General features: G+C 40.2%; 1 protein-coding gene across 17 annotated transcripts in view; it reads right to left on the reverse strand.

Moving 5' to 3' along the window:
- The window catches only part of Ptprt (protein tyrosine phosphatase, receptor type, T), a 1,139,160-nt gene that overhangs the window by 231,129 nt on the left and 884,537 nt on the right, over positions 1-23,494 (reverse strand). For all 17 annotated transcript variants that reach the window (NM_021464.5, NM_001291149.1, NM_001291151.1 and 14 more), the window contains exon 12: positions 13,108-13,381. In NM_021464.5, coding sequence (NP_067439.1) covers positions 13,108-13,381 — 274 coding nt within the window. The remainder of the gene's footprint in view (positions 1-13,107; positions 13,382-23,494) is intronic.

A 23,494-nucleotide genomic window follows, 5' to 3' on the forward strand; every position in this document is an offset into this window, starting at 1 on the left:
TGTGTCCCATAAGTTTGGGTATGTTGTGGCTTCATTTTCATTAAACTCCAAAAAGTCCTTAATTTCTTTCTTTATTCCTTCCTTGACCAAGGTATCATTGAGAAGAGTGTTGTTCAGTTTCCACGTGAATGTTGACTTTCTATTATTTATTTTGTTATTGAAGATCAGCCTTAGACCATGGTGGTCTGATAGGATGCATGGGACAATTTCAATATTTTTGTATATGTTGAGGTTTTTTTTGTGATCAATTATGTGGTCAATTTTAGAGAAGGTACCATGAGGTGCTGAGAAGAAGGTATATCCTTTTGTTTTAGGATAAAATGTTCTGTAGATATCTGTCAGATCCATTTGTTTCATCACTTCTGTTAGTTTCACTGTGTCCCTGTTTAGTTTCTGTTTCCATGATCTGTCCATTGGTGAAAGTGGTGTGTTGAAGTCTCCCACTATTATTGTGTGAGGTGCAATGTGTGCTTTGAGCTTTACCAAAGTTTCTTTAATGAATGTGGCTGCCCTTGTATTTGGAGCATAGATATTCAGAATTGAGAGTTCCTCTTGGAGGATTTTACCTTTGATGAGTATGAAGTGCCCCTCCTTGTCTTTTTTGATGACTTTGGGTTGGAAGTCAATCTTATCAGATATTAGGATGGCTACTCCAGCTTGTTTCTTCATACCATATGCTTGGAAAATTGTTTTCCAGCCTTTCATTCTGAGGTAGTGTCTATCTTTTTCTCTGAGATGAGTTTCCTGTAAGCAGCAAAATGTTGGGTCTTGTTTGTGTAGCCAGTTTGTTAGTCTATGTCTTTTTATTGGGGTGTTGAGACCATTGATATTAAGAGATATTAAGGAAAAGTAATTGTTGCTTCCTGTTATTTTTGTTGTTAAAGTTGGCATTCTGTTCTTGTGGCTGTCTTCTTTTAGTTTTGTTGAGGGATTATCTTCTTGTTTTTTTCTAGGGCGTGGTTCCCGTCCTTGTATTGTTTTTTTTCTGTTATTATCCTTTGAAGGGCTGGATTCGTGGAGAGATAATGGGTGAATTTAGTTTTGTCGTGGAATACTTTGGTTTCTCCATCTATGGTAATTGAGAGTTTGGCTGGGTATAGTAGCCTGGGCTGGAATTTGTGTTCTCTTAGTGTCTGTATAACATCTGTCCAGGCTCTTCTGGCTTTCATAGTCTCTGGTGAAAAATCTGGTGTAATTCTGATAGGCTTGCCTTTATATGTTGCTTGACCTTTTTCCCTTACTGCTTTTAGTATTCTATCTTTATTTAGTGCATTTGATGTTCTGATTATTATGTGTCGGGAGGAATTTCTTTTCTGGTCCAGTCTATTTGGAGTTCTGTAGGCTTCTTGTATGTTCATGGGCATCTCTTTCTTTAGATTTGGGAAGTTTTCTTCAATAATTTTGTTGAAGATGTTTGCTGGTCCTTTGAGTTGAAAATCTTCATTCTCATCCACTCCTATTATCAGTAGGTTTGGTCTTCTCATTGTGTCCTGGATTTCCTGGATATTTTGAGTTAGGATCTTTTTGCATTTTCCATTTTCTTTGATTGTTGTGCCGATGTTCTCTATGGAATCTTCTGCACCTGAGATTCTCTCTTCCATCTCTTGTATTCTGTTGCTGATGCTGGCATCTATGGTTCCAGATTTCTTTCCTAGGGTTTCTATCTCCAGCGTTGCCTCACTTTGGGTTTTCTTCATTGTGTCTACTTCCCCTTTTAGGTCTAGTATGGTTTTGTTTATTTCCATCATCTGTTTGGATGAGTTTTCCTGTTTTTCTATAAGGACTTCTACCTGTTTGGTTGTGTTTTCCTGTTTTTCTTTAAGGACTTGTAACTCTTTAGCAGTGTTCTCCTGTATTTCTTTAAGTGAGTTATTAAATTCCTTCTTTATGTCCTCTACCATCATCATGAGATATGCTTTTAAATCCAGGTCTACCTTTTCAGGTGTGTTAGGATGCCCTGGCCTGGGCGAAGTGGGCGTTCTGGGTTCTGATGATGGTGAGTGGTCCTGGTTTCTGTTAGTAGGATTCTTACGTTTACCTTTTGCCATCTGGCAATCTCTGGAGTTAGTTGTTATAGTTGTCTTTGTTTAGAGATTGTTCCTCTGTTGATTTTGTTACCCTCTATCAGCAGATGTGGGAGACTAGCTCTCTCCTCTGAGTTTCAGTGGTCAGAGCAGTCTCTGCATGCAAGCTCTCCTCTTTCAGGGAAGGTGCAGAGTTATCTGGTGTTTGGACCTCCTCCTGGCTGAAGATGAAGGCCCAAAACAGGATCTTTCCCAGGAGCTGTGTTGCTTTGGCCAGGAAGGTGGCCGGTTGTCTGGAGCCAAAGATGGCGCCGCCTCAGAAGCTCTGTGGCTCTCGCCTGTCCCAGATACGGCTGGCCTCTGTATTCCACACCCTCACCCGTGCAGCCTGCCCTCAGCAGAGTCCCGGAGCCAAGGAGGCTCCCGCCGCCGGGGCCTGAGGCAGAAACCTCTCGGGTCGGGCGGACCCCTGTGCTCTCACCAGGAAGGTGGCCGGTTGTCTAGAGCCGAAGATCGAATAAAAATTTATTATATACAATTCTCCAAGAATAAACAAACACAAAAGGCCCCGCTTATCTGTTGTTAACTTCTTACAGGTTTGCTTCGTTTCAATCTTTTTACTTTGTGACCTAATAAATTAAATTTTGAGTTTGCAAAGGTGAAAGCCATGTTATAAAATGTTCAGTCTCTAGAAGGGCCTGCAAAAGATTTGTCCCCAGGCCCCATTATTCTCTAAACACAGTAAACCATCTTTCATTTGTAATCGCCCATCTTTTTTCCTATTCTTGAGTCTGATGTCCCCAGGATATCTTTGCACATCCTGGGCCCTGCTTGGTTTTGTTTATTTTTCCTGAATACTCTCATCATGCCCACAGTCTATTCAAATTTGATTGGTGAGTTTTAAAACTGAAATGTCCCACAGATTTTTGTATGGTTTTGTGTTAGAGCACCTCTCCCTTCTGTCTCTCACATGACATCTATGGCAGCCAAATGATGACATCTGGCAGTAAGCCATGCATGCCAGGGCACCAACAGTATTCTTCATGGATGCTGTTTAAGATCTACAAACATTCTCTTTGAGCTGATACCAGGAACGGCAATAGTTTCTACACAAGACAACCGGAGTGTATATGTCATTTCCTAAGGTCACATAGCCAGTTGCAGGCCATCTATGCAAGCCCATGCTCAGAATATTCATCAAAAATTCTGAAAAGAGACAAACCTAGAAATCCATTAATCTTATTTAATAGCATTAATTAGTAGAATGAATGCCATTTTATAGAGCAAGAAACAGAATCTTTGAGTGCAAATGGCTCCATTAAATTCTAATACTGTAACCTCAGACTTCATAGAATTGATATAGAAAAAAACTAATTGAGTGTTTGAGAAAGAAAAAGGAAGGAAAAAGCAAGCAAGCAAAAAAAAAAAAAAGTCTTATGATGCCATCCAGTGTCTCTTCCTCCAGGTCTTTATGTAGGTATATATGGAAAAATCCTCCTTAATATATTTTATGAAAAGCATGCATGCTTGCTTCTATCATATAAAAAGAACTGTGTGAGCCCACCACAGAAGGCTCATTGCCCTGGCTTCCCATGAACTTAAGTGGTAAAGACGATTCATTACTCCTTACACTAGACTTAGGGCTCAATGATTTTCTTTCTTCTGTTATAAGATTCTTAATATAACTTAAAGTTTCTAAGATTGTGAATATATATATGCCCATTTATATATGTGTGTATGCATATATACCAGGAGGGGCAAGACTTGGGAGGAGTTGGGAAGAGGAAAAAATGATAAAAATTTACTGTACACAATTCTCAAAGAATAAACACAAACATGAATAATACCACTTATCTGTTGCTTTGAACAATTAAGTAAAATATCTAATTATTTATTTTCAATTTTTTAAAATTTTGTGTATCTTGGGAATTGTACTCAGTTTATCAGACTTGGTGGCAGGCACCATTAGCCACTGAACTATTTTGGTAGCCTTAAAATGTTAATTTTATATGGATATATGCTGAATCCACACAACCACACATATACTGAATATTTATAGTTTCAAATTGTATCTGTATCTTGATTTTAAAGATCCTTGAGCATTCGCAAAGAATTATTACTATTGATTACTTCCTTCATAAACCCCAATGAGTCAAGGAGTGCATCTTATTCCAGTTGACAGATGAGAAGACCCAGCTTTGCCATTTAAATTCTCACTTATGTATATAACAAATGATACAACCAAGTTCTTAAAGGCAGGAATTCATTTTTTTTTCCAAGCCCAAAGCTTTTTTCTACTATTGCATTAATTAAAGGGACAGCTAGACCAGGTTTCCCAATTCTCCTCCTTTGTAGAACCCAATGGAAGTATAGACCTTACCTCATGGAAGCTTTGACTGCAATTTCCTTAAGACAGATTGGATGATGGGTCTGAGCACTGAAGCCCAGAGGCACAGCTGACAAGATTATCAGCTGTCAACATTTGGGTAACCTTCATCTCCTCCTCCAAATGAATTTAAAGTATATTTGCATGGGAAAGAAAAAGCTCATACTCCCTCAGGCCTCATGATAATAAAATCTGTAGGAACTGTAAGTGAATGTGAAAATAAATTAGCAACCTGGGAGAACTCATCTTGGTATTTGTACAAGGTGACACTCAGGGAATTTTCTCCTTACCTGAGGAGAGATGTTGGAGCTCCCAGAAGGGCAGTAACAGAAGTTGAGAGTTCTTAAGAGCATGTGATAAAGCTCAAAGGACAGAAAGGAGCCTTGGAGGTAGAAATGCCTGAGAAGGTAGGGGGAGCCCCAGTAAACAGAATCTATTCAGATCTAGAAGAAAGCTTTGGCAGGCAAACTGGGAAGCACAGACTCTGGAAACAGACGTGTGCCAGAGAGGGCCCTGTATCAGACTGATGATTTTCAGTGTTCTGCTATCAACCTATGTTCCAAATGGTTGGTGCCTGTTTAACTTCCAAAGGGCTGCCACAGAGTTGATAAAAAACAGAAATATGTTCCTGATATTGGAATATGGTAACATGCCTGCAAAAGTATTACTAGAGGCTCAGCAGGCCCAGGCTTCTTTCTATTTCTTGGCTTCTCAGCCACTGATGGGTGGGGCAGACCATCAAAGGTTTCCTGAAGGTTCCCAGTGGGATTAGATGACAACAGTGGAAGACTCCTTTTCAGAGTTGAACAGTGCACTGTAAGAATAGGCATCCCTAGCCCCATCTCCAAGAAGAGTGGGGGGAAAACTGAAACCAAGATTTCTTTATAGGATGCAGTCATTAAAGGTAGGATTCCAGGGGAACATTGTGGCAGTCCGTCCTTCCTTCCTTCCTTCCTTCCTTCCTTCCTTCCTTCCTTTCCTCCCTCCCTTTCTTCCTTTCCTCCTCTCTTCCTTCCCTCCCTCCCTCCCTCCCTCCCTCCCTTCCTTCTTTCCTTCCATACATCAACATAGAGCCACTTTGTGAGATCCAGTGAGGACACACAGAGGTACAATCAACTTATTTCATGTCTGAGGCATGGTAGGTGCTTGATGATGGAAAGCTCTCACTGAGTATTTATCAGAGAAACTGAACAGATGCACTACAAGAGTACATAGATCCTGGGCCTGGCTATATGAGGATTTGTGGGCATAGCTTAGTCATTATAGGGATATATAGGAGTCACCACGGATAATATCACACATTCCAGTTCTCCTTCAAGGCACATGCCAATAGACACTGGATCATTCTTTTTGAAGTTAACTGTGATCATGTGATTAGCCAACTGATTTTCTAAAGTGCAATGTGTCATTTTGTGTAGAAACTTCTAGAGGTGATGCCTGTCCATCACATTTCTCTTTCTCTAGCTTGAAGACTATATTAGAATAGACCACTTACCAGCCTGAGACCATGAGTGCCGGTGAGATTCAGATCCTTTCTGGTAATCCATTTTAGAAATTGTATTTGTTTTTTTTTTTGCATACAAATGTTTGCTTGCATGAGTATATGGCTAACACATGTGAATAATGCCCATGGAAGTAAGACGAGGGTATCTGGTGCCCTGTAACTGGAGTTACACATGTCTGTAACTAATCATGTGAATGTTAGGGTTGACACTGAGTCCTGGGGAGCTAGTGCTCCTGGCTCCTGAGCCATTTCTCTGTCCTCCTGCTGGTTCATTTTGGATAAGAAGGAGAAATGTGACCTATATTTTCTGATAATCCCCTGAGATTTTGTTGTTCCATATTTTAGAAAAATTAGTTTACCTTAACTAACATAGGAATTGATATATAAACACCCTAACAGAGCATTCAACTGACTGCCATGTCGGCATCTGTGTGGTCTCAACTCTAACCTACTTGAACTTGGGTCTTGCTCATACCACGGTCCATCTCTGATTTCCTATATGACATTTTGATAATTAACAACTAAGGATCAGAATATGAGGCATAAAACTAACAGACAATAAAATAAACTGTAATAAATTACTGAGTTTGATATCAGGCTGGAAACTATGAATAAAAATGAGAAGATAAAATAAGACTGAAGCCTGGAACAGGCCATGTGTTAGTCCAGAGAAACAGCTGGATGTAAACAAGAGTCCAGGGGTTATTTAGAGTTAAGAAGGGATGCTTCTAGGTGGAGGCTACCAGACAGACTGGGATACACTAGATAGAGGAAGATGTTCTACCCACCTGTGCTCCTGCCTCAGGAAAGAAGAAACAGAAAAAGGGAAAAGAATAAACATGACACCCGTGATGCTACATGATGACTTAAATGTACCTTGTACCATTTTCTCTCCACCAAAGTTTCGAAATGTAGATCATCAACCATACAACATATCTTTAGATAGTTAAAAAGAGCCATAATTCAAAGCCAAGTCTGCCTAATGTTCAAAACTCAGTGCCTTCTACCCCACCAAGGCTCAGAAAACTCAAGGACATGCAAACATTCTTTTCACATTGCTTGGGTAGAACTACATACAGTCTCTCAATTCATTTGGAGGCATACATTTTCCCTCTAACCCAGCCCTACATCAGTGATCCCTGCTATTATAAAGTGCTTATACCACAAACACGGTGATCCATTCAACATAGCACCTGCCTTCCCACTGTTCTCAAGAGGCAATTGAGTTCAAGAGCTGGAAGAGAGAAAAGAGAGAGAGAGAACATCCACTCTCCTGCCTCCTGCTTTTCTTATTTAGCTCAGCAGCATTCTGTAGAGATGTCATTCAGGTTAAATGTACCCCACCCCTCATGGTGGAAAGGAAAAGGCAAGGAAAGAGTTTTCTCTTTAAGTAAACAACAAGCATACCAGCATCACCCAACCCAACATGGCTTCTAATAGATATTTGCATGAATTTGTCACATTTGTTTTGCATCCAACCCTTAATTATGGTCCTTTCAACTTCACAATCATGGATAATGGTGGTGGGGATGCAGAGAATCATAGATTCAGCAGCACTCATTCTGAGAACAGTGGGGGAAAACAATGTAAAATAGTCCCCACCTGCTGTTTATCACTGAGATAGCTACACTGGGTATTCTTAGTAAGGGGCTGAAGGAAATCAAGGCTGTCCAGGTTTGTGGAGCTTGGGAAAGGAGACATCTGGGTAGAAAGTCTAACTACCAGAGTGGGAGCAAATTCCTTTAGGGTTCATCTGTCCATGACTAAATGGCTTAGAACCACAACTTTCACTTTAGAGCAAATGGAAATTCAGACTCTAGTGACATAACGTTACATGGCTTTTATCATCAAGATATTTTTATGTATCCAATGAAATAAGAATTAAGGATGAATTAATAATTCAACTCATAAATGCGGAAACGGAGACTCACATACATAAAGGAGTAATTCATACTATATCAATTAATCCGTTAATTAAATGACTTTGAGTGTCTACTCTAGGTTTAAGATTAAACATAGTCTGGGAAATACAGCACAAAAATTTCAAACAACATCCCAAAACATGAGAACAAATGAATCAAAGAGAAACAGCAGCAGTAATAGCCACAAAATCTGAGACAGGGTTCCTCACTCTGAGTGCTTTAAGTAAAATGGAAAAAAGCATGCAGTATACAAAAATATATGTAATTTTTAAATATCTGGTATTATAAAAGAAAATAAGATGCTAACCAGGTACTATTAGTATGGGCTTCTAGGTGCATTCAGAACAATTCCTAGAAGACAGGACATTGAAAAAAAAAAAAGCCTAAAATCTAGAACTATTTAGTTCAACAGTCAGTAAAAGAGAGATAGAGTATTGTGTCAAGACTTTAAAGGGCAAAACCATCTTGAAATATTTGATAGGTTCTTAGGAAACATTCAAGATAGAAATAGTTAAAATGTAATTGAGACTGCACTGGTTGGGAAAGCCTCTTTTTAAGAAGTTGTTGAAAGAAAGTCTAGCATTACAAAACCAAAATGCATGATAAAAGAGACCTAGGGATCAGAGGAGCTGTATGTGACACACCAAGGAAAGTGGGTGGCTGGCCAAGTGGGTAGTGGGTACTACACATTACCTCCTCTGAAGGTTTGATAAAAAAAGATTGGTTTTTCTCAAGGTAATCAAAGTGACTAGGAGCTGAGAAGTAGGAGGAAATAACTGGCTGTTATGTAAGAAAAAAGTTCTAATCATTTTACCTGCCCCATAAGGAATCCACTAACTTTCACTCCATAGAATTGCAGTAATCTTGGGGATACCCTACTGAGAATGTTTCATTAGATATTTCTTTCCTCTCTTCTTCTTTTGGTCTAGATTATATGACACTTGAAATTCTATCCAACTCTAAAATGCCATTATAGAGCTCTATTCCAAACATATGGTTACAATATAGACTGACTTCTAACTGTAGGCACTGACTCCTCTCCAGCACCAAGGGCAGCGCTTCACCTACTGGGCTGCTTTGCTGTCTGCAAGAACACCAAAGGGCAAACACAAGATCACTAATTAGGCGAAAATTTCAACTTAAGTACCAGTAGATAACTCAAACTACATACAAACACCTGAAGAGACTCTAAAAATCTTGTTGTGAATGCAAAGTTCAAATTTTCTATGGCATTCATGGGGTTGGGAAAACACACTACTCATAATCACTATAAAACTTTCAAACTGTCTTTACCTTCATGCTATAGAGTCAGCACTTAATAAGTACACACGACTACAATACTTCATCATTTCCCTATTTACTGTGGTTTCTTCCCCACCAGAATGCAAGTATTATGCAGACAAAAAGTTCTGTCTGCTCACTGTAGTTTTCCAGATTTTTTTTTTGCCTTTGTGACAGATAGTGTGTGTTTGATAGCTGTTCTTTTAATTGATCAACTGTATCTAATGTTTTTAATGGATTAATTAAAGTCACACAGCCACCGGTATTTTGTATGCAGGCAGTCTGATTTTAAAGACTGAATTTACCCGCTAAGTGGATAAGCCGATCTAATATTCACAAAATAAAAAATAAATGAAGATTCCTGGATTCTAAATTCTCTCAGCTTGTCCTGAATAAAGCTTGCTGATAGGATTGGGGGCAGGGAATGATATTGACTGGTAGTTTTCAATCTGGTCCATACCCATTTTCTTACACATGACTATCCACCCTTAGGATTGGGGGCAGGGAATGATATTGACTGGTAGTTTTCAATCTGGTCCATACCCATTTTCTTACACATGACTATCCACCCTTCTCTCCCAATTTGCTTTGGTCTCAATGGGCTGTGAAGCATCTTTGGCATTAAACTTTGCAATGATGCATTTCACTGGATTCTATTTTCCATTTTACCAAAGCCATTGTCTCATTTTATGACTGAATAACACTATTTTATCTTTGCACACCAAGCCTAATGTTTTCTTCTTCCATTCAAGTTGCTGATTTTTATGTTTCTCTGTCATATCCTTTGTCTTCCTTGTGATTCTTTGTATATTGTTAATATTTCATTTTCTGTTATTAGATGGCTACGCATGTGTTTAGGAAGTATACTTCAAAGATTCCCAGAGTCTCGAGTAAACTGATGGTTACTTATTTGCTCTTGTCTTGCAGGAGAAAATTAGGAATTTTGGTTCACAAACTTCAGTCTCCAGTCCATTCCTAGTTTCTTGCTGATATGAGAGTGAATTTTGGGCCCAGGTCACAATTGTTAATTTTTACATTGTGTGCCTCCTCTTTAAGTAATTGTTTTTTTTACATTAACTTTCTGTTTTGTAAAGTGGTTTTGGAATGATTACTTAGCATTAATGCAATGTCTAATTAGTTTCCTGCTCATTGTGGGTCTTTTATTCTATTCTTCTCTAGTCTTGGTCTCTTTGTTTTGATTCATTGCTCATTCAATTGTTCTTTGAATGATTTATGGGAAGCAGGGCATGGAGATGGTGCTGTGTAGCAAGGAGCATCCTTCCTGATGTATCTCCTCAAGAACAGTGAATATGGTAGGTTGGAGCATGTGGCTGATCATTCTCCAGAGCCCTCCTGACCCCCATGATACATAGAATAGGGTAGGTGCCAGACAGATTAGAGTAGGAATAGCTGCTCTGATCCTATGACCTTTGTGCTCATTTTTTTTCCAGTAAAACTTAATACTAAAGACAGTAATTTTAAGTGATGTGTACCCTTCTCTTTGCCAGAAAACCTCATTCTGAGTGCCCACATCTAACTGCTTTTCCTTTTTCTGTTTTTGTGAGAACAATTGCACCCTCAGACAACCTTGCATAAGCATGTGCCCAATACTCTTCATGCTGTTTATCTTTGCTGGAAATTATAATTCCACAATGGTAGAACAGATGATGTGGGGTGGAAGGTACAGGTAGTTCATGGCTTTGTTCCTCTTCAAACTGCCTCAAAGGCAAATGCAGCGTGAACACTTGACTTGCTTTTCCTATGTGTCAAAACCCTGCATCTTCCAGAGAAAGGGCTTTGCTATAATCTTTGGGAAGAAAATCATCCATTGGATTGGATGTTCCATATCACCTGACATTCCTTTCAAATCCTATAATTCTTGGGTTAGAAAAACACCTGGGATAATTAGTCTCCAGAAGTCTTGATGTGTAGCTAGCTCCCTGAGAAGTATCTGTGTGAGGATGTGGAAACTTAAGACTGGGGCATAGGCTCTCATCCTCATTAGCAGACTGGAAATATAACCATATCCATCCCTATGTGCTGAGAGTAGAGAGAACCACATCTTATCAGAGAGCTGTGCTAAAGCCCTGCACAGGCCAGCATGGGATTCAGAGATCTGAAAGCAAGAAGGGCCCCCAGATGCTTTGGTCCATGTTTATGTCTTCATGCTCAACACATCAGAGTGCTTTGCACAGAGTGGAGACCAGATGGACAGGTGGAAGGCAGTCTGGCAGCCTCTCTTTGTAGCTTTATACTCTCAGTGAGGAGTGTTGCTTGAACAAGTAATAAATGCAGAACTGAAATATCAAAGAGGAACTTAAATGGGCATGTAGACACTCTAAATGTTAATTAGTTCCACGGTCCAGGGTTTTTTCCCAGGCATTGATTGGCACTGACAGACTGAACTATTCTATACACATGCCACCGATCTTGCTTTGGTCTCAGAGCTTGTTTGCTTTGAGCATGAAACTTCTGTAGGGACGCTGCATGATGCAGCATGCTTCAGGCTTCCTCACAGATCTACACTCTCTTGAAGGGCTCCTACTAAACACAATATAAACCACAGGAATGTGGACACGATAGTGGTCATTATATGCTTGATGAATAAATTATGGAAGCTGGAATATGTTAAATGAAGGCCCCCTGAAAAGGAAAATAGTAACTTATATGAAGTATTATCAGATAAGATGATCCAATGGGTGTCACTTAAGAGAGTGTAAGTGGATGGTGGTAAAGATTGCATGCAATAGAAACTAATACCTTAAAGGGTATTGTGTTGGTTCTATAAACCCCGTGGTGGTTTGTATATCCTTGGACCAGGGAGTGGCACCAGCTGAAGGTGTGGTCTGGTTGGAATGGGTGTGTCACTGTGGGTGTGGGTATAAGATCCTCACCCTAGTTGCCTGGAAGTCAGTCTTCTACTCGCAGCCTTTGGATGAAGACATAGAACTCTCAGCTCCTCCTGCGCCATGCCTGCCTGGATGCTGCCATGCTCCCACCTTGATGATAATGGACTGAACCTCTGAACCTGAAAGCCAGCCCCAATTAAATGTTGTTTTTTATAAGACTTGCCTTGGTCATGGTGTCTGTTCATGGCAGTAAAACCCTAAGACAAACCCCTAAAAAGAATAATTGAAGACCACTGGGAAGAAGCTACCACCAAAGATATATTAAATAATTACATTGCAAAGTGTCCTTAGAGCATCAATCCCCATATTGCTACCCCTTGCATCAGCAAAGTAAGTTCTCTGTCATTAAAGGCATTCAAAAATAAACACTGAAAAACTTTGACTTAATGTGGTAATAGTAACCAAAGAATGTTGTATTAGGGTGGGTGAGCATGAATGGGAAGGTGATGGATGGCCTTTGTGAATTTTTCCAGCCTTGTCAATGTGTGATGTTGATGGATACAACTACTAAACCAAGGAAATAGCGGAGTATTTGACATAAACAGTTTCTTTGTTTTTTTCTAAGATTAAAAAAATAAGTTTTTGAATGTGATTCTGGGCTGTGATAAGGGGAACAATTCATACAGTGAACTAAAATATCTTCCTTGTATCCGGGCACTGATAGGCATCAGAACTACAGACACAGGAATCACAATGCAGGCCATGTGATTTTTCTCAAGTGTAGTACCTTTCCCATACTCTAATACAAATTTACAAAAATTCTCCATAGAAGTCATAGAAATAAGAGCTTTTAGGCCTCATGACATATAGCTTCTATATTATAACTCCCCAACTTTATTCTTAAACATCAAAGCAGCCAGCAGTAATATACAAACCAAGAGGAATAGTGGCAGTAAAATAAAACCAAATGAAAGCTAAAAATTGAACAAAATAATAAAAAGAAAGCAAACACAAACAAACCTTATTTCCAAACCTCAAAACCCCTGAGGACTGGATTTGGCTCATGGACCTCAGTTTATAAAACTCTGCTGTAAAAGTTTTGCACTTGAGAAGGGAAAAGTCCAAGCAATGACCTACTTACTCCATTTGCTTTGCTGAGGGCCTGGAAGTAGATGCTGTAGCTCTTCAATGGGGAGAGAGGAGGGTTCCAGTAGCCATTGTAGGTCTTGTTGTCTCCCACTGTAAATGGCTGGGTGACAGGCAGGTTGGAGGGCTTCAGCTCAGCAGCAAAGTAGTGTAGCGAATCGAGGTTGGAGGCGTTCCGGTAGCTCACAGGTACTGAGAAACACTCAATGATGTCAGCTGCTCTCCGAGACTTCTGGAGTCGCTCCTCCTTGACAACCAGCTGGTAAACACTGGACAAAAAAGCAGAGAGGCAGATGAGTCACTCTGTGTACATATATGCTCATTATCATTCATTGTATGCATATAATTCCGCTGGAAGGAGACACTGGTATCACTTGTGTCTGAAAAAAAAAATCCTTATTCTCTTTTCAGACTTTTAAACCCATTCATTACTTTGTAGAAACCTATTTTTCTACAAACCTATTTTCAGGGCTGTGATAAGGGGAACAATTCATAAGGTGAACTAAAATGTCTTCCTCCTGCATCCAGGCACTGATAGGTATTAGAACTCTAGACAGGGAAAATCCCAATGCCAGTTCACACAAGACACCCAAACTCAGCCCCAAATCTATATAAACCTGATGCCCTTTACAGGTGGGATGTCCCTTATAACTATTATGAAGAATAGGACCACCATCTGACTGGTGCCTAGATCCTGAATCTGGCTCATTCTCAGGTTTCACCTACTTAGATCTCACTCTGCCACAACCAACAAGCTCTGTGGTCCCGGACTCAGCAGTGTTAAACCTACCACAATTTCCTTCTTGCCATTGCTAATGCTCATGTCAGGCCCTTTCCCATCTAGACTCATCTGGTTTCTTTGCTCCTAGTTCATCTAATCATTCTGTCTATCTATTTTGCTTCCAATCATATAACACGATCTCTCTTCAGGCACTTTTATAGTTTTTCTTTTGTCCGAATTACACGATATAGGGTGCTGAAACCTTCTGTGCTTGGATTCCAGCTTGCTTTTCGGTGATCGTGTCATAATGATCACTAATTTCAACAGCTCCAGACACCTAGCTATTATATAAATGTCCTTATGGCTGACTCTCATCAGCTTGCGCTTCTTCTACTTGAAACACCCACCAATGCTAACCACCTCTGCCTATAATACCTCTGTCTTTCTTATATTTAATCCATGAAGCCTGTATAGATCTGTCCAGAATAAATTATTCCCAACACATTCATCACTGCCTAGTTGATTTTGCAAAAGTGTAAGATGGGACACATGCCTGGCTCGATTGTATCCTTAACAGAAGTGAGATTGTGGTGTAGTTATCTCTGAATCACTTTACCCCTCCCCCATCACACACATACAGTGCCCAGGAGCATGCCTGACTCTAAGCAAGTGATCAATGCATATTTGTTGAAATGAATAAAAGTGGATTGAATTAAAGTTGAAAGCAAGCATGAAGCCAAATCTGGATGGGTTCAGAATTTTTAATCAGGGTAAACAGTGATTCCCAGGAGTGCCTGCCAAGTAATCTCATATCATCCCCTTCAACTAAGCATATGAAGAAGTGCCAGCGTGTGCACAGAGATGACAGCCTTTATTGAATATCAACCATATGCCAAGTGTATGATTTCCTTTGTGAAAGTTACTCAAAAGTTTGTGAATTGGATAAAAAGTCCGTATCCCTTGAAATGATCTGTCCTTCTCTTGAACATAATCTGGAAGGATTCAATTCCACTCTGAGATGCATGATCGAAGACAGAAGTCCAAGTGCCCAAAGAGTGTAAAAAGTATGTTAATTAGTGAGGCAATTGTGATGTTAGGTCCATTTTTTAATCATAACATGCCATAAACTTGATGAAAGCCGAGTAGCATAGGCCTCAGCCCTCTGGTTAGCTTATCCATCCAAGGACACTGGATTACAAAGCATGATAAGATCCAGAGGCCAGGACGATAGCACTAAGGTGAACAGAGGCTGCAAAGGAACTCCTCCCAAAAGCTTCCTCCCAAGAACATGTAGCATCGTTGATGAGGCAAATATTCCTTGATTTTCTCAGGACACAGGAATGATCATTTGAGTGAATAAAAGGGGAATGCATATGGGTGCGTGCTATCCTTGGATGGACAAGAAGCTTCGGTGGACATATGCATGTCTTATGTGTTGTCTTATGTACACCTTTGAAGGAGAATCCAGAGTGCACATGAGTGGTACAGGGGTAGATGTGGCCAGTGTTACAGGAAGCATGTGCTGCAGCTGAGCATCACGATATCCAAATGAGAGCCTGGAGCCCCTGAATGTTTCACGATGCAAGTGATGCCCAGAGCTGGTAAGATGACTCAGGGGATAAGGACATTTGCTACAATGCCTGCTGACTTGAACTCTGGAACTTATGTGAATATGGAAGGAGAAAATTGATTCCATCGAGCTGTCCTCTGAAACCCCATCACATAGCATGCATACCCATATTAATGGATAATTAATAAAAATAAAGTAACACAAAAACAACTGTGGGTGAGTATTTGGGTGAGTAACATCTGAGCATGCATAGTGGGACAAGAGTGCCACATGACTGTGTGTATGAGAGCCTTTATGTCCATAAAGACAGCTGAAGGCAGTTGATGCATGAATGATGACTCAAACTCCTTATCTCTAGAGTCTTTCTTGAATGAAAAAACCCTCATGTTTATCAGGTAAACTTAGTCACTTTCAAACAGCACAAAAACCTAAGACCTGAACCTAGAAAATGTGAACAGTAGAGGGGTGAATGCAAAAAAATCACCAAGACCCACATTGCTCTTCCTGTAACAACAGCTTTAAGTAAAGCTTTGCATCTGTTAAGAGTGCTAATGACAGCTTGATTAATGGAGGGTCCTTTAGTCAAGGGGCTCTGATCATTAAGGGAAGAGGAACAGGAAGTTTACAGTCTCCCAGGTTCCCTTCTGAGCCTAGCAATAGAATCTAACAATACTGTATACTGGATTTAGGTAACACGCCTTCTAGTCAATCTTCCTATCCTGATCTGTATCCAACTAACTCACTCCTATAGGACTTGAAAAGAGCTGTGGGTCCCTGTTCTCTAAGATCCAGTCTGTTCTTCATCTTCTCTGTTTCTAATCATGTCCATAAGATAAAACCATTGTCTTGGTCATTCTTCTCTCTCTCTTTTTTAAACAATGTCCACAAGATAATACCTTTGTCTTGGTTTCTTAGTCAATCTTTTTATCCTACATTGAATCCCTTCATCATCCTTGGTTATTCACTTGAGACCCCCAAACCTTTGGAGATCTTCAGGAGATAGACCTTCCTCTTAGAACCACTTTCTATTATCCTTTACCATCCTGCGATGGTTTGGATCAAGATTAGTCCAGGGCTGGCGTCATGGACTGCCCATAATTGCCCCAAGAGTATAGCTGTGATGAACTAAGAAAACAGGTCGTTGCTGAGTTTTGGATATTCCATTGATCAAGGCTGTTGGAAGAAAGTACAGCCAACTACACAGGCTTAGCCTCGTCATCCCTCATCTGGCTGTTAGGTTTGGTTGAGTTGACAAAGCAGATCTGTGATAATCAGGTTGAAGGGATGAGGATAAACCTGAGAGGTTCACTGATCTGTGAGTGGCAATTCAGCAAAAGCAGCTCACACCCCATTCACAGTTCAGTTCCTTTTTAAAAGAAATGTTCTTTTCCCATAAACCAATGTAAAGCACAAAGGGACACCTGAGCATTATTTTTTTTAACGTTGGTGGCCTAAACTGCTTAGTTTGTATCCCAGCTCATGTGAAATCACAAAGAGGGAGGGAATGAGGGCATTTTGGAAGTTAAGCTATGTAGTCAACATATGGTACACATATGAATGGGATTACTGCGTTGGAGCAAATTCAGCAGTTCCCACAGGCCCACCACATCTGCAGCTTATCTATTCAGACATAAACTGCAAGTGTCACCAGAAACCCAGAAGCCTTTCCGTCAGATGAATCTGTCTGCCCGTGCATCCAGCACCCTCTCAACAAAAGGTGCAGAAAGGGCATCACGGTGACTGCATAGAGAAGGGAAGTGGTGGCGGAGAGGAATGGGAGCATGGCGAGGGCTTCCCTTCCCTATAGTAACGGTTCTCACTGTTCTCCTAAAAATACATCTGTCAATAGCACAGTGCTTTAACTTCTCTGGTAATGATAAACGTATACCTAAATGAGAATGATCTACCTCAAAGTTCTATCTTCAACCTTGGAGAAGAAGTGGTTGTGATGAACTATGCGGGGCTGTTGGAGTAGGCACATTTTAATAGGAAAATTCTGGTGTCTTAAGAGAAGAAGAAGTTAAAGTAGTTCAAGGTGCATCTAGTCATGCAGTTTCCTAACTATGCTGGCTTCTGTCTCTCCCAATGAGAAGGTGGGCATTTATCGTGTTGTCTTTGTATAGCTTGCCTTGGAGTTCTCCCCCATGAGGGCTCCGAAGACTATGCTGTGTCCCAACTCCATCTTAATTATAAAGTAGCTGCTATGACATCAGTGAGAGTGTGCATTTTCTGCTTTAGCACCTCCTCCCATTGGAGGCAAGGGCATTCCACTCTGTGCCAGGTTCCAAAACCTTCCTTCCATGCAGAACCTACAGCATTCCTCCAGAAGCTTGGGAAATACAGCCTCTTGATCATCCTGCTGTCTCTGACGCCAAAGCAAAAAGTTTGAATAGTGCCTCACTTCTCTCACCCGATTCCTCTGATGAGACGTAGTCAACTTTCTATTATTAAAAATCCTAGTGCCTCTTTTCTGTACATGGGGCAGATGCCTACAGGCAGATGTAATACTCATCCGAGATGTTGATTCAGCTAACAGATGGAAAGTAGGCTTCAGTTCCCAGGTGAACGTTGCCCAACTTTAGGCAGGTGCATAATTTGGTCTGCGTTCTCCCAGAAAAAGACACGTGTTAGCTCATATTCATACTCCAGGGACATATTCCAAGTCAAATGGCGTGTTACAGAAATGGTTCCAAGATAAAATGGTAAAGGAGAGAAACAGGAGAGAAAAGTGGGTGAGCCAATTGGGGGCATGTTAACAGGTGAAATCCTGAAATACTGGTCCCAGCCCAATATCTCAAAATCTCAAGCCAAAGTCTTTGAACCTTCAGATGCATTCTGTTTTCAGATCTGGGCATTCTCAGGCTTTTCCAACTATTTATGTGGGTCAGACAATGAGTCCCTAGGTGCCTAATAACAGCCCTTCAAAGCAGGTCACACCTGAGAATCATTACATCAATGCACACAGCACCTGGAAGACTGGCACAACATAGGAACGGGGGCATGACAGATCTACAGGGAACAGCAGTGTGCCCTACAGGGTACTTTTAAACAGCATCCACATGGTGTAAATGAAACAGTGATTCAATGCTGAGAAAAACAGCCTGGAGCCTGGACAATGGTGGTGTTATAATTTACTCTTCTTCCCTTCCCTTCCCTTCCCTTCCCTTCCCTTCCCTTCCCTTCCCTTCCCTTCCCTTCCCTTATTTACCTCTTTCCATCCTTCCTTCCACAGTCTTTTTTTGAGGCAGGGTTTTCTGTAGTTTGAGCTGGTCTTAAGCTAAGTACGTAGCTAAGGATTACTTTAACCTCCTGATCCTCTTACATCTACCACTCAAGTGCTGGAATTACAGGTATGCATCAGTAAGATTTAAAGAGAGAAACTTGTATTCCTCCTTTCATTCCTCTCTCTGTCTATCTGTGTGTGTGTGTGTGTGTCTGTCTGTCTGTCTGTATGAATGAATGTGTTAATTAAATCTTTATTCTAGCTACCCTGTATAAAAGCCTGGTATTTTACTTACAAGCTGTAGTCATAGACTGAGCAGGTCATGAGCTATTCTAACTTACATCCCAGCCATATGTCCCTTGTTATTTGCTGTTTCAGTCTTGCTCAGGTTATTTCTGCTCCATGAGTCTATCCTCAGAGGGCACTTCTCCATACACATGCTCCTGGTCTATCTTCTTTCATGGTGTCCTCCCCCCTACCTGCGTCCTTTCTCTTCTCTCTCTTCTTTTTCTCCTTCTCTCCCATGGTCTCTCTGGAGACTCCCCTCTTGATTGTCAGGTCATGCCTTTCTCTCTCTATTGCCCAGTCACAAGCTTTAGCCTTTTATTAACCAATAGTTTTAAATTGGGGAGCAAGGTTTACACAACAAAATGTATGGGAGGATGCAGCCATCTGGAGGGCAACCAGATGTTAGGGTTCAGAATTTAGCATTTGTATACATAGCAAGAGGCCATTTCCCAATGTGTGTGTGTGTGTGTCTGTGTGTGGCTTGCATATATATTATTCATGTACATTGCACATGTACATATATTTGCATGTATGTAGAGGTCAGAATTTGACATCAAATGTCTTTGTCAATATTTCTCCACTTGATTTTGCCAAGACAAAGTCCTATATAAAGGTTGGCCAACTAGCCTCTGAAATCTGCCTTGAATCTGGACTTGAATACAAAGTCATCTGTGAAACAGAGAATGGAGACAGTGGAGATGACCTGCCACCGAGCCATCATCTTTCTCTAGGCAAGGACTGGCAAACGGTTTTGCAGGTATATCTTATATCTTTTCTAAAAATGAGAATGATATGACTAGTTTACTTCTCACGCTGATCAGTTCATTCCGAAATAAATCTACTTTATCCAGTTCTAGTTTTATGCATCTTGTTTTTAATATATATATATATTTAAAAAATAAGGAAAATCTATACACCTGGAGATTTGTGACACTGGGACATGGATGAAATCAGAGTACTAGTCTGGCAAGGTATTTGTCTTAGGGTTTCCAATGCTTTGAAGAGACACCATGATCAGAGCAACTCTTAAAAAGGGCAACATTTATTTGGGGCTGGCTTACACGTTCTAAGGTTAAGTCCATTATCGTCATGGTGGGAAGTATGGTGGTGTCCAAGCAGGCCGGCAGGCATGGCGCTGGAGGAGCTAAGAGTTCTACATTTTGCTCCAAAGGTAAACAGGAGAAAATGCAGGATCCTCAGGCAGCTAGGAGGAGATTCTCAAAGCCACACCTTCTAAGTGCCACTCCCTGGGCCAAGCATAATCAAACCACCACAGTATTGTTCAACAGCTTTTGTTTCCAGTACCATATCATGGAATCACATGGTAGCCATCAAAAGTCAGTTTGTTTTCTCCACCATTGAAGCTTCAAGAAATAGCAAGGAAAAGTCATCTTAGACTTCAAAAGGGCCTTTCAGCTCAGTAGTATATCAGTTGCATAAGACCTGTAGTATGGTGTCACAACATAATCAACCTACGGGCCTGAAAAGGTTATTCCTTGGCCCCACCCCAGGCAAACTGAACCAGAATCTGTAAGAACAGGATCTCAGCATCAATATCATCTTAGCTTTCAGTATATAGCCATGAAGTGACCATATACTATATAAGACCCAGGTGATTCCAGCATTTACCATTTATTAACCCAGCAGGAGGACATCCTTCTAGCAATCACAATCACAAACTACCAAGGTGGTACATTCCAAGTTCACTAACATACAATTCACAACTACCAGTCTTTGCACATCACATCTCGGTTCATTGTCTTGTTTTATTTTCTCTACAGCTTTTTATCACAATTGAAGCCCTTGTCTATAATTTGCTTAAAGCCTTGGCTCCTGCAACTATGGAGACTGTGAGCCTCTGATGTTTGAGGCCTCTTCTTCATCCCTTTTAATACCCTGATAACGTAAAACTTGGTAGCCAAGTATTTGTAAAAGAAATAAATGTTTAGGTTTGGAGACTCACACCTGCAATCCAGGTACTTGAGAGGCTGAGACAGGTGGGTCAAATCAAGTCAACCCTTGGCTACCTAGCAGGTTCGAGGCCAGCCTAGGATGCATAAGACCTGTTCTGAGAAAACAAATAAAAATAAATACATTTACATGATGAAATTTAAAATTGGAAAGTGATTTTAAAAACAATTCTTGTTTTTGCTCTGCCTCTCTTCCTTCACCTGCTGTTCCCTCCTTTCTTTCTTTTAGAGAATTACACTATATACCCCAGAGTGGCCCACAACTCATGGTCCCTCAGGAGCAGGTCCCCGAGATCTGAGATTACTGGTGAATGCCATCTCATTTTGCTTCTCACACAAGTTTCAATATGTTATTCCCATCTTCCCACAGGTTCCCCCTGCCCCTTCTGCATGCTGAAAATTACTCATCCAATCAAGAAAGCCCAGACTAAACGTCACTCTTTCTGGGGAACTTCCTTTAACTGGTGAATGAGAGTGAGTTTCTCCTTTATTGGCTGGGTCAACATTCTTTTCCAAGCTCTCAGCACCTCATGCTGAAAAGATCGCTTCATCTACAGAAAATATTTATTGAGCACTTACTAATTCTTGCATGTATAAATTCTGGTTATTATCTCATTTGACCTTCATAGAAATTTTGTCAGGTAGATATCATCATTTCCATTTGATAAAATCAGAAAACTAAAGCATGAAATGTTCAAAGTCTCACACAGATGGTGCTGTTTGAGTTTTTGAGCTAAGATGAGAATGCAGTCTGATTCCAGAAGCCTCAGTTTTAGTCGTGGCTTTCACTCACAATAAAATTGTTTGCCTAATCATGCCAAACACTTTGGATTTTAAAACAATTATTTTAGTTCAGAAAAATGCAATACCATCATATAAGTCTTGAAAAGTGAAAGAGAAAATGAATTTCTCCTAGCCAATTACTGAAACACAATTATTTAGGGAAATGCTGGTGAATCTTTTAGCTTCTTTTTTTGTGTCCTGCATGAACAAACTTAGTACTGAAAATCAACAGTGGGAGGTCGTTATAGACATTCATCTTGCAGCCAGCGTCATTGGATTTCACATATGCTAGCTTCTCTTATTCATGGTTTTGCTGTTAAAGATCTCAGTTACCCATGATCAACTTTCATCTAAAAATGGAAACTTCTAGAAATAAAGAATCCATACATTTTAACTGTACAGCATCCTAGGTAGCATACTTAAACTACACCATCCCTATCCATTTTGCCTCTGACATGCACGTTCTCTTTATCGAATGTATCCACTCTATGTATGGTAGCCAACTGCCACTAGGCATCCAATAGCCGCTTCAGTCATCAGATCAACTGCCACAGTGCATGTGTTCAAGCATCTCGAGTTTTTGCTTGATAAGTAACCAGCCCTTGAAAGCTGGGTGTGTTAAAGTGAAGCAGGTACAGAAGACATGTTGGCAAGAGTAGGAGACCAGCAGGCCATAGGGCAACTATATCCAGGAATATGTAAAGAACAGTAGTTCAAATTTGCACAAGTCTATGTAAAAAAGATAGAAGAGTGGATGAATTTTCATTACTCTGGCCTTTGCTATTGTGACAAATCTTGAGAGAAGCAGTTTAGGAACATATGCTTAATTCTTTCAGCCATGATTTGGGAAGTGTCAGACTACCGTGGCTGGGAGGGCATGGGTGGAACAGAGAAGCTCACATCATGGAGACCAGGAAGCAAAGAGAGAGAATTCCTGTAGCAGCCTATAGCATAATGCCTTCACATTCTAGGAAGGCCTCCTCAATGAATCCTCCCTGGACACATCCCCATTTGGTGCACTCTGAGGCATGCTTCCTTAATCTTACAGCTACTTCTGAATCCAACCAAAATCACAGTCCAAAGTAACCTACCATAGAAACACAACTCCTGTGACTGGGCCCTAATACAAGCCCAGAGAAATATTACAATAAGAGACAATGGCAGCAGTATTACTGCTGATGAATATATAACCAAATATTGGTAAACAGAACCCACTACTATATAAAAAGGATTTTATCTTGTAGCTTAATGAAATTTATCTCAGCAGTGCCAGTTGGTTTAATATTGGAGCTTTAATGAATGCAGTATAGCACATTAACAGAATAAAGGTCAGAAATCCCATAATCATCTCAACAGTTGCAGAAAAATGATAAAATATAATACATATTTATGATAAAAATACCACAGAAAGGAAAAGGGGATAGAAAGAGATTTTTCAACTTGATAAATGTCACCTCTGAAACATGTAAAGTTAGTATCACACTCAAGGGCAAAAGATTGAATGCTTTTCTTCTAAAGAAGTCTGGTCAACAGTAGAATGGAGAATTTAGTTTTCAGAATGGGGCAAATTTAACTAGTAATTATCTTAATTAATTTGTAGCACCAAGGATAGAAAGCAAGAAGGAATATGCTTTGTTTGAAGATGTTAGGATTTTATATGCAGAGAATTAAAAGGGTTTTATACACATACATATACCACCTAAAACTACTAAATGACTTCAACAAAATTAAAATATTCAGCTGCAGTATAAAATAAAATAAAAATAGATGATAATTTCATCACTGAAGAAAAGCATTCTGAAAATAAAATTAACCAAACATTACTAC

The sequence above is a fragment of the Mus musculus genome, chromosome 2 (genome assembly GCF_000001635.26).
Source record: "Mus musculus strain C57BL/6J chromosome 2, GRCm38.p6 C57BL/6J".
NCBI lineage: Eukaryota > Metazoa > Chordata > Mammalia > Rodentia > Muridae > Mus > Mus musculus.